This window comes from Acaromyces ingoldii, assembly GCF_003144295.1.
Source record: "Acaromyces ingoldii strain MCA 4198 unplaced genomic scaffold FA10scaffold_3, whole genome shotgun sequence".
Classification (NCBI taxonomy): Eukaryota; Fungi; Basidiomycota; class Exobasidiomycetes; order Exobasidiales; family Cryptobasidiaceae; genus Acaromyces; species Acaromyces ingoldii.
Window position 1 is genome coordinate 1,305,593 of NW_020290249.1, and position 10,221 is coordinate 1,315,813.

Here is a 10,221-nt window from a genome sequence, read left to right on the forward strand (position 1 = left end):
TATCCTGACCACTTCGAGCAAAACGCCATAGGAGCCAAGCCAGACGCGACGATAGAGAGAAAATATATATATGAGCGAGACGTACCTATCGTAGAGGAAGAGGAATCCATCTTGACCTCGAGCTTCGTCAAAAGGTTTCGGGAGACGGTGAGCGGCGGGGCGGTGGTCGCAACCAAGCTGAAGAAGAGCGATGGAGGAAAAAGAGCAAGAGGAGAAGGTATCGGTTTGCCAAGGCGGATCGATAGAAAAAGGGAGGCGTCGGCGGCGATTGAAAATTCGAGGAAACAAAGCAATTAAAAGAATTGATGACGGAGGGGGGAGAGGTCCCGACGCAGCCACAACCAGGAAGGACCGGTGCTTAGCGGTTGGCTCGCTGGCGTGCTGATTTGTTCGTCGTGGTGACTTGCCGCCGCCGTCGGATGGTGATGACGATGCAAGAGAGAGCAGTGGGCTGAAGGGGAAGGAGTGGGAACAAGCGCCGCCTGCACTTTTGACTGATCGACGGCCAAGCACTGACACCAGCAGCAGTAGTGTACTAATCGAGGGTGTAGTTCAATATTGCAAACCTCGGAGGTGCGCAGACTTCATTAACAAAACGACACACCCCTTTTTCGATATTGAGCGCTACGATCGAGCTTGGTGCCCACGTGACGAGCCGACCATGCGGTGAGGAGTAAAAATGCCCGGCTTGCTAGCGGCTAAAATTTCCTGTACGGAAGCGTTCTGTGGTCCTGGAGAGCGAGTTTTGATCCCGGGGTTGTCGATTCTAAATGCACTACTACTACTTGTTGAGTGACAGGGCAGGGAAAAGCTGTGCTCAATCAAACCTACTCCATCTACAGACGCGATCTCCCCCTCCTCCTTCCCCTCCCGGGAACACTCACACTCCTTTGGTTTCTAAGTCCTCTTCGTCCTCCTTTTTCCCAAGATGCCCGCCATCTCAAGGCGCGACACTGGCGAGAGGTGAGAAATACACGGCACTTACCTGCTGCTCCACGAGTGCTGACCCACAGCCTCTCTATTTTCCTGTCCCCAATAGATCGCTCTCGGGCGGTGCAATTGCCGGCATCATCGTGGCCATCGTCGTCGTCTTTCTGCTCCTTGCCGGACTGCTGGTATGGAAGCTGCTCCAGTACCGCAAGGAGCGCCGCGACCCCAACAGCACGACCAACATGGAGAAGCGAGCGCGTCAGCGTGCCATTGCCCTCGCGCGTGCCGAGAAGCACCTTGCGACGAGCCGCACGACGGGCAACTACGGGCCCGGAACGGTGGTGCCCGCCTCGGTCAGCGGCGACCACACGGCCGTGGACACGCCCACCGACGAGCCGCGCAACAGTCTCGGCCTCGCCAATGCGTCCTCCACCGGTCAGCCCGAGATGACATCGGCCGAGGAGCCCGTCACTGCCGAAGTCATGCACAACCCCGAGGGCGCCGTCGAAGCCCGTGCAATCGAGAACCATCACATGGCCCAGCCGTCGGACTTCAACGAGCAGGACGGCGAGCCGTGGAAGGGCAAGCGCAACTGGAGGTCGTTTATGGGCCGGGGCAAGACCCAGCACACGGGCCAGCCGCTCATCGAAAAGGACGGCGATGCTCCCGCTCCTGGCGGCCCAGAGGACGACCAGCCCGAGCCTGCACCAGGCCAGGGAAGGTGCGCTCACATGTGATCTCTCCTCGCGACCCCCTCCCGCTTCATCCTCTTTCCTCTCCAACTACCGTCACTCTTTTCTTTCTTTTCCTGCATCTACACTCGCACCCAGCTCTCCTGTTTGACTAGTACTCGTCCCCAGAGCCCCTCCTTTTGATCTTTTCGCTCTCTTCTGCCCGGATTGGCAGCATATTCTTGATCACTGTTCTGTGCGGCCAAAAATGTATCTTTCTACACTATCGCATTACGGATCTTTCTCTTTTCTCTCTTTCCTGCCCTTCTACTACTACTAAGCTGTGCAAATATCGCCCTCCTCCCTGTGCACGTTCTTTCTTCTTCCTTTAGAAGGCAAAGTCGTTGGCGGCCAGGAGACCGAAGACGGAGTAGAGGGACGTGCCGATGAGGCCGACGAGGCCAACGAAACCCAGCAGGGCACCCGGCGTTCGCTTCTTGGGGTTGCCAGTCGTGTAGCCTGAGGAAGAAAAACAAAAAAGTCAGCCAACCTTAGGCAAGAAGAGCGGGGGGGAAGAAAAGAGGCTAGCCGACTCACCGAGGGTGTAGAAGACGCGCGAGACGAGCCAGGTGGCGGCGAGGACGGTGGCGACGCGGGGCGCGCTCAGGCCGGCAAGGAGCGTCGAGACGAGAAAGGTGGGCGTGAGCTCGAGGGTGTTTGCGTGGGCCCGCTGGGCGCAGTTGAAGACTAGGGCGTCCTTGCTCGCAGCGCACTGCTCCTTGCTTGCGTACACGTGCGGGTACTCGATCTTGGCAGCACGGCGGGCTTTGCTGACGTTGAGGAACTGGAAGATGTTGACTGTGCAAGAATAGTCAGTCAAACAAGGCGTGTCCATGGGTCTTCTTGGCAGATGCAATGTAACTCACGAATAGAAATGCCAGAGGCCGCCGCGAGGACGTAAGGGTAGGCAGTGGGGAGCACCATGGTGAAAGGCATCTTGTCGCTGGTTTAGAAGGGGGCGGTGATGGGAGAGATGGAGACTTTGCAATGATGGTGGTCTTGATTGGAAGGGCGGCGAGAGGGAGAGCGGGGCGGCTTGACGCAAACTTATAAACGCACAGCGGCCAAGTCCCAGTCCATCGCTGGCTCCGTCACCTGCTTTGCAACATTTCTATTTCATTCTCGCAGCCTCTCTTGACCCTGTCCGACGCAATTACGCTCGATCTGCACCCAGCTCTTGCGCGCATACATATTTTGGCAACTGGGTACGTGCGTGCAGACGGGGGGCTCTAGCTAGCTAGCTAGCTCCACGTTAACACGACTTCTCGCTTCGCTTCATCTTTTTCAGGTGGGAGGATAAAATTCGTTTATTTGGCGAAAATTTAAAGGGCGAGCGAGCAGCAGCAGCAGCCGCCCCGGCTCAACTTCGGAGAGTACTGAGGTGGGGCCTTCGGGTTCCGGAACTTGGTTTCGAGAGCCCGCCTCTTCCTGATGAGGGAGAGATGCACCGTTCAACTGCTGTGCTGAGAGCTCAGCAATTGAAAATCAGTAAGCTGACCGCGGTGGGAGGGATGGCCGCGCGTCATGAGGGCTCTGCGCGCGCCTCTTGAGATCAATGCACGCTTGAGAACGAGAAATCAGCGGTGGTTGAAGCGGTCGTCCGTGGACTTGGTACTGTACAGTACACCGCCTGGAGTCTCTCTTGGTCCTCATTGCTTCCTTCTCTCCCCTTCGACTTAATCTTCTTGGCGGTAGTGTAGTAGGTGCAGCTTGCACTTGCTCTGATTCCCCAGGAAACGAATCTTCTTTCGCCCTCCCTGAGTGAGACTCGCTTTTAGCTTCTTCCCCACCCAGGCGTGACAGTGCGTGTTGTATGACAAATCGCGCCGTCCAGAGAGGCAGGCGCGTCGCGAGAATTTCAAAAGAGAAAGAGCGGAGGAGTCCAACACCTGAGCACGACCTCGCCTCCCCAAATCAACAGGCAGACCTCACCCGCCATCATTGCGCTCGCAAGCACGACCAGGACGCCTCTGTCTTGGTGGTGGTGGCTGCAGCAGCAGAAGAACTCTACAGCTGCAGCGATGCCTGCCATGGTGTCGAAGCGAATTGCTTCTACGGCCAAGGGCAGAGCAACGCGCCCCGACTCGCCCTCGTCTTCCTATTCCGACCGCGAGCCCGAGTCCGACGGGGATGACTACGTCGCTGAAAAAGGCGGTCGAAATGGCAAGACGGCGACGAATAGAAAGCGCAAGGCGGACGCCGATGGTGCGAGCCAAGGCAAGAAGAGTAAAGGGAAATCGCTGGCGTTGTCTATCGACGTGCTCCAGCCGGGTGTGACGTCGCTTCGACCCACAGCACCGCCCTTGCGAAGGCATGCAGCGTCGTACCACCGGCCCCTTCTGCTGGACTGCTCAGCGACAAGCGCGATGACTGGGGGGGCCGCGAGAGATGCGCTCTTGCAGTGGTTCGACCGCATCAGTACCGAGCGAAAGATGCCGTGGAGAAAGCGCTGGATCGATCCCGCCGAGTACGACGGGCAAGGGCCGGCACTGGAGGAGGCTCTCAAGAAGCGCGCATATGAGGTCTGGATCAGCGAGATCAGTGAGTTGTGATTGCTAAGGAAAAGGATGTCAGTGTAGCTCATGGACTGGTGACACGGTTTGCAGTGCTGCAACAGACCAGGGTGTCGACTGTTATTGACTACTGGAACCGGTGGATGGCGCGCTGGCCCACGATCCACGACTTGGCCAGTGCCAATCCCGAGGATGTTCTTTCGGCATGGCGGGGCTTGGGCTACTACAGCCGAGCTTCTCGCATCCACGCAGCTGCACAAAAGGTCGTCAATGACCCGGCGCGCAACGGTCTGCTCCCTCGACACGTCGACGAGCTGCAAAAGGAGGTGCCGGGTGTAGGCAGATACACGGCCGGCGCCATCTCGAGCATCGTCTTTGGTGAGCCGGCGCCCATGCTGGACGGCAATGTGGTCCGGGTCCTCTCCCGGCAGCTCGGCATATACGCCGACACAAAGTCGTCGAAGCACGTCGTCGACTCGCTCTGGACGGCTGCTGAGCAGCTCGTGGGAGCCGTGGCAGGTGACGCTGACGACAACAGTAGCACCAAGGGCCCGAGCGATCGTCCTGGCCGATGGGGTCAAGCTCTGATGGAGCTCGGAAGCACCGTCTGCACACCGAAACCGTCGTGCGGGCAGTGCCCTATCCAGGGAAGCTGCCGTGCCTATGGCGAAGGGGAGGCTCTGGCACTTCGACAAGGAGCCCTGAAGGACACGCAGGCGATACACAGTCACAAGCCCACGGATGCATCGGCTACGGACATTGACGATGTGGAGGATCTCTGCAAGATCTGCGAGCCGCTCGAGGTCGTGGAGGACGAGTCTTTGGTCAAAGCAGACGTCGAAGAGGAGGAAGACGGCGAAAGTGGCATGGCGCCGACAAAGAGCAACGGATCAAAGAGGACAGCCAACCAAGTAAGCAACGGGAAGAAGAAGGAAGGAAAGCAGATGTCACTGGCTTCCTTCTCGTTTACGGCAAACGCCAAAGAGGGACAAGGGCGAACGAAGGAGAAGGGCGGTCCCAAGGCTCTGAGCCAGCGGGCGCTCGACATCATCGAAGCCCACGTCCGGCAGTTTCCCATGCGCGTGGCCAAAAAAGCCATTCGACAGGAGGAGGCCATCGTCATCGCGCTCCGTCGCCGTCGACTTTCATCTCTTTCTTCTCGTGGGGGCACTTCGCAAGGATGGGAGTGGAAGCTGCACCAGCGGCCTCCAAAGGGCCTCTTGGCCGACATGTGGGAGATGCCGAGCAAGACCATCGACGAACCCGGCGAGAGGGCAAAGACGGCAGCTCAGAGAAAGACGCTGGCCCTCGACTTTGTAGACGAGCTGAAGCGCAGAGGCGTGGCGGCTAAGCTCAAGCGCGAGATGGGGAGCGTGCCCTGGGTGTTTAGCCATCTCAAGCTCACCATGCACGTCTTCCTCGTCGAGGTGGAGGGCGAAGAGGGGGAAGAGAAGGAAGAGAAGGAGGAGGAAGGAGAAGAGAGCAGCACGGAGCGGAAGAGGAAGCGGTGGGCATCGACAGCGCAGGTCGAGGGGGAGAATATGGGCACGGGAATGAGGCACTGCTGGGCACTGGTGAAAGGTGTAGATTGAGGCTTGTCTATATGAGTAAATTACTTGATTCGATTGATAACCTGCTCAGCGAGCCCCTGAAGCCCATCCCTTGCCTCTGTCCATGGAAGTGTGTGCAGCGCATCGATTGCGAGCTGGACGTGTTGCTTGGCCAGCTCCTCGGTCCTCTGCAACCCCGTCGACTGGTTCTGGACAAGGCCCAATGCCTTTTCGACATCGCCTGGCCCTTCAAACTTTCTATGGACCAGCTCGCCGAGCTTGTGCCCAATCTCCTGCCAAGCAAAGAGGACCGGTGCAGTGGCGAGTCCCAGGCGCAGGTCGGCCCCACCCGACGGTTTCCCAAAGGCAGCCGAGGTGGACTTGAAATCGAGGACGTCGTCAATGAGCTGAAACGCCATGCCGACGTTTCTCCCGTACGAGTACGCTGCATCCTTGACGCTTGCTTCGGGCCCGCTGCCGCTCCTCGACGACAACGACGACGACGACAATGGTGACGATGAGAACCCGCCGAGAATGACCGAGGCGCGAGCGCTCTTGCCAATGAGGGCCGCCGTCTTGAGGTACGTCTTTTGCATGTAGTGCTCAAACATGGCCTCCGTCGGTCCTCCAGCCGCAGCAGATGCATCCTGCTGCGCCGGCGTCGCTTGCTGCTGCCAAAAGGTGCTGAATGCGCTCTTGCTCGGCGCGGTGGACTCAGCCCCGCTCTGGGCCCGCAGCTGCATCACTTCTCCCTCCACCAGATTTGCAATCACAGTCGCGAGCAGCTCAACGACTTCGTTGTCGCGCAGCCGGGCCAGCGCGACAGAGGCCCTGCCGAGGAGAAAGTCGCCGCCGAGGATGCTCAGCTTGTTGCCAAATGCTGCCGGCGCCGATGGCTCGCCTCGGCGAAGTGACGAGGCATCGATGACGTCGTCGTGGAGCAGCGAGGCGACGTGGATCATCTCTGTGATCTCGGCCAGGCGTCGTTGGGTTGCAAGGATGGGCACCGACTGCCCGTCGTCGGACGACACTAACCGCTGCTGCTGTGTATGGCCGGATGGAGTGGCAGGGCCGAGCAGGCCCTCGATGCTCTCCATGTGCGGGTTGAAATCATTGAGCACCTCCCTTGGGCTCAATGGCTCATCAATTCCCATATCGCCCTCGATAGCCTTTGTCCCTTCTGCTGTGACCTGTGAGCGGGCAAGGACGGCGTCCCAGTTGGGACTCAGGCCATTGGTCGCCTTTGCCATGAGGAGGACGATGAGTGGCCGAATATGTTTCCCTTCGGCTTGAAAGTAGTACTTTGCAACCGTGTCCAAGGAGGGATGCCCGCTGCCCAGGAGCGTCGAAACGTTGGAACGCAGCGAGGAGAGCTCCTGCCCTACGAGCTCCAAAGGATCTCGAACGATTGGCCGCGGTTTTGAGGACGAGGATGACGACGACGAAGGAGAGGTTGGTCCACGTCCAGTGCCCAGAGAAGAGGCAGAGGAGGACGATGAGGGCAGCGGCGAAGAGGGCGGAGGCGAGCCTGCCCCCACCAGGTTCTTTGCTGTGCCAACAACGGTAGCCCAAGCACTCTGATTTCTTCTCCCCAGGTCTGCCCTTGCCCTTCGCTCCCATGCTGTCGATGCTGCACCAACAGCTCTCGGTCGCGACGACAGACCAGACCGTTGGGCATGCGCCACCAATGACCTGGCCGACCGTGACATGATTTGGTGGTCCTCGAGCGCCTGCCGACCCTTGGTGAACCCGGGAAGAGCAAGGATGATCTTCTCTCTTTGTAAGCGGCGGAGCCCGAGTTCCGAATCTGCACGGCGCACGTGCACTTCTCAAAAACTTTTTTTTGTGAAGTGCGTTTCGTGTTCAACTTCTTCCTGCTGCACGCTTTCTCTACCGGTAGCTCCCTTCTCATTCACACGTTGACAATGGCTGAACCAGCTGCTTTCTTCGGACTCCGCATCTCCCCAGGCGAGGTCTACCCGCTCGAGACGCTCAGGGATGTCCACATCACCAACATTGCCTTTGGCGAAAAGGTCGAGGGCTCGGCCCGCTCCGTCGTCAAGGTCCACCACATCAAGTTCCCCAACCTCGAGGAGGACGACGACTCGGACTACGACTCGGACTTGATGGGCGACGAGGACGACGAGGACGATGAGGATGAGGGCGAGGATGACGTTGAAGACGACGTCGAGATCAAGGATGCTGCCGAGGAGGACGACGAGGATGACGACGATGACGATGACGACGATGACGATGACGACGATGACGACTCCGACAGCGGTGGCGTCGAGGAGGAGGAGTTCGTCGTCTGCAGCTTGTACCCTGGCAAGATCGAGCAGTGCTCGGTGAACCTCTACTTTTCCAACCTCGAGGATGTCGGCTTCTCCGTCACGGGCGACAACGACGTTGAGCTGCTGGGCAACTACATGTCACCGAGCCACTACGACGAGGAGCCAAGCGACAGCGAGCTCTTTGATAGTGATGACGACGAGGAGATTGACAGCGACGAGGAGGCCTTTGCCATGGAGCAGTCGGACGACGAGAGCGACGAAGAGGGCCGGCTGGAGGAGATTGACGAAGACGAGGCCAGGGCTGCCAAAAAGGCCAGCCTGGCCAACGGCAACTCCAAGAAGCGCAGCAGCGACGAGGTCGATGCTGACGAGTCGATGCTCTCTGCACCGGCTACCGACGCCGAGATTGCAGCTGTGGCTGCTGCCGAAGGGCTGGACCTGAGCAAGCTGAGCAAGAACCAGCGCAAGCGCCTCAACAAGAAGCTCAAGGGCGACGAAGGCACTGCCGTCGCTGCACCCGCCGTCGCCAAGGCTCCCGAAGCAAAGGCTCAAACCAGCGAGAAGGCTAAGGCCAAGGTCGAGGTGACCGATGCTAGGGGCAAGAAGGTGGCCGAGGAGAGGGAGACGGTCAAGAAGGACGGAAAGGAGGTGTCGCAAAAGACAAAGACGGCCTCGGGTCTCATCATTGAGGACCAGAAGCAGGGCACCGGCGTCGCGGCCAAGGCGGGCAACCGCGTGGGCATGCGCTACGTCGGCCGTCTCCAGGGAAAGGGAACCGTGTTTGACAGCAACACCAAGGGCAAGCCCTTCTTCTTCAAGCTGGGCAAGGGTGAGGTCATCAAGGGCTGGGACGAGGGCGTCAAGGGCATGAAGGTCGGCGGCGAGAGGCGTCTCGTCTGCCCTCCCAACCTTGCCTACGGCCGACAGGGCGCACCTCCCACCATTCCTGCCAATGCCACTCTCGTCTTTGACGTCAAGGTGAGTTCGGCCACATTTTTCCATGTCTGTCCTTCCACGTCATACTCACCCACCTTTTGCCATCCTTTCCACAGCTCGTCGAAATCAAGTAGAATAGGCCCATCCACACTATCTTGTCTCTTTTACCATGTACATGCTCATTGCCCTCTTTTCATCCCCAGAATTAATGTGTCTAATCTCTCCTGCCTGGTGGCGATTGGCTTCTCCGCCTCGATGACTGATCTTCGCCCCCCTCAGCGCCCCTCCAATCCGAGCCGCTGCTCGGTCCATTTCTCCAGTCCCCGCCACTCTTTCCCCTGCGCCAATCGTCGCCCCCGGTTCCCGGCCCGGTCGCACTACCATTAGGAGAGGCGGTCCCCTCCACGTCGTCCTTCCATCCACCCTTTCGGTGTTCTCTCTCTGCTGCCTTTGCCTCTCTCTCCTTTCTCTTTCGCATCTTGACCTCTACGCTCTGCTCGTGGTGCAGCTGGTGAACCAGCCGCTGATTCGGCGGACGGACGTGCATAAAGTTGCAGAAGCCGCCTCGCTGGCATTCGTTGCTCTCGTGCTGTCGGCAGCACGCCTCTCGAAAGTCCGTCACGGGCGACAGTTCGGCAAAGAGCGGTCTCCCTGTGGAAAGAGAGAGGAAGGAGGTGGTGGTCAGAATCACGCATAAGGCTCAGAAGAGAAGAACAGTTTTAGAGTAACTCACCTGCATACCATCGGTCGTTGAGGGCGTCCACAGCCCGCTGCGCTTCCTCCTCCCATTCGAACCTCGCATAGACATTTCCGATGAGATGCTCGCCGACATTGTCGCAGACGTGCATCTCCACTACGGCGCCGTACTTTGCCAACTCGACGAAGAAATCCTCGTAAAAGTCATTGAACTGCGCCTGGAGCTCCTCCTCGGAGATGGGGCACATGGGGTCTGCATGCTTTGGGTTCTGGTATACATTGGCGACGAGGATTGTCTGCGAGTACGGTGGCTTGGTGTGCTTGCGCGAGCACCGGTCGCCGTGCCGGCAGGCGCCGATCTTGAAGTAGAAGGAGCAGTTGACCTTGTCCTGCTCTGTGCCATAGATGGAGGCTGAGTGAGGTGATGATGTGATTTTGTCAGCGGCGTGAAGGATACAAATGGGAGAAAGCAACGTCCCAACTCACCGAGGTAGGACGCCATGATATCCTAATGGTCTCGCAGACGCCGGAATAATTGCTTGGTGGCGGTGGGTGTCGCTTGACCTTCTCTGGA

General features: G+C 58.7%; 6 protein-coding genes across 6 annotated transcripts; 3 read left to right on the forward strand and 3 right to left on the reverse strand.

The window, feature by feature from the left end:
• The first annotated feature begins 880 nt into the window (after positions 1–880).
• FA10DRAFT_266841 (hypothetical protein) lies at positions 881–1,906 on the forward strand. Its single transcript, XM_025521667.1, has 2 exons — positions 881–963; positions 1,040–1,906. The coding sequence occupies exons 1-2, from the start codon at positions 929–931 to the stop codon at positions 1,665–1,667; spliced, it is 663 nt and encodes a 220-aa protein (XP_025377549.1). The 5' UTR covers positions 881–928; the 3' UTR covers positions 1,668–1,906.
• A 9-nt stretch (positions 1,907–1,915) lies between these two features.
• FA10DRAFT_266842 (membrane-associated proteins in eicosanoid and glutathione metabolism) lies at positions 1,916–2,941 on the reverse strand. Its single transcript, XM_025521668.1, has 3 exons — positions 2,528–2,941; positions 2,199–2,459; positions 1,916–2,120 (listed from the first exon to the last, which is right to left on the reverse strand). Exons 1-3 carry the CDS (start codon positions 2,595–2,597, stop codon positions 1,990–1,992), a joined length of 462 nt encoding a protein of 153 aa, XP_025377550.1. The 5' UTR covers positions 2,598–2,941; the 3' UTR covers positions 1,916–1,989.
• A 750-nt stretch (positions 2,942–3,691) lies between these two features.
• Positions 3,692–5,766, forward strand: FA10DRAFT_251809 (DNA glycosylase; the record flags this gene model as incomplete). Its single annotated transcript, XM_025519624.1, has 3 exons — positions 3,692–4,202; positions 4,268–5,035; positions 5,111–5,766. The coding sequence occupies 3 exons, from the start codon at positions 3,692–3,694 to the stop codon at positions 5,764–5,766; spliced, it is 1,935 nt and encodes a 644-aa protein (XP_025377551.1).
• On the reverse strand, positions 5,737–7,451 carry FA10DRAFT_266843 (terpenoid synthase). Its single transcript, XM_025521669.1, has one exon. It carries the CDS (start codon positions 6,972–6,974, stop codon positions 5,787–5,789), a length of 1,188 nt encoding a protein of 395 aa, XP_025377552.1. The 5' UTR covers positions 6,975–7,451; the 3' UTR covers positions 5,737–5,786.
• Positions 7,452–7,605: 154 nt separating this feature from the next.
• On the forward strand, positions 7,606–9,179 carry FA10DRAFT_241094 (hypothetical protein). The gene is made up of 2 exons (XM_025519234.1): positions 7,606–8,993; positions 9,068–9,179. The coding sequence occupies exons 1-2, from the start codon at positions 7,650–7,652 to the stop codon at positions 9,083–9,085; spliced, it is 1,362 nt and encodes a 453-aa protein (XP_025377553.1). The 5' UTR covers positions 7,606–7,649; the 3' UTR covers positions 9,086–9,179.
• FA10DRAFT_301621 (RNA-binding domain-containing protein) lies at positions 9,166–10,149 on the reverse strand (the record flags this gene model as incomplete). Its single annotated transcript, XM_025525009.1, has 3 exons — positions 9,166–9,602; positions 9,685–10,059; positions 10,134–10,149. 3 exons carry the CDS (start codon positions 10,147–10,149, stop codon positions 9,166–9,168), a joined length of 828 nt encoding a protein of 275 aa, XP_025377554.1.
• Between the last annotated feature and the right edge of the window lie 72 nt (positions 10,150–10,221).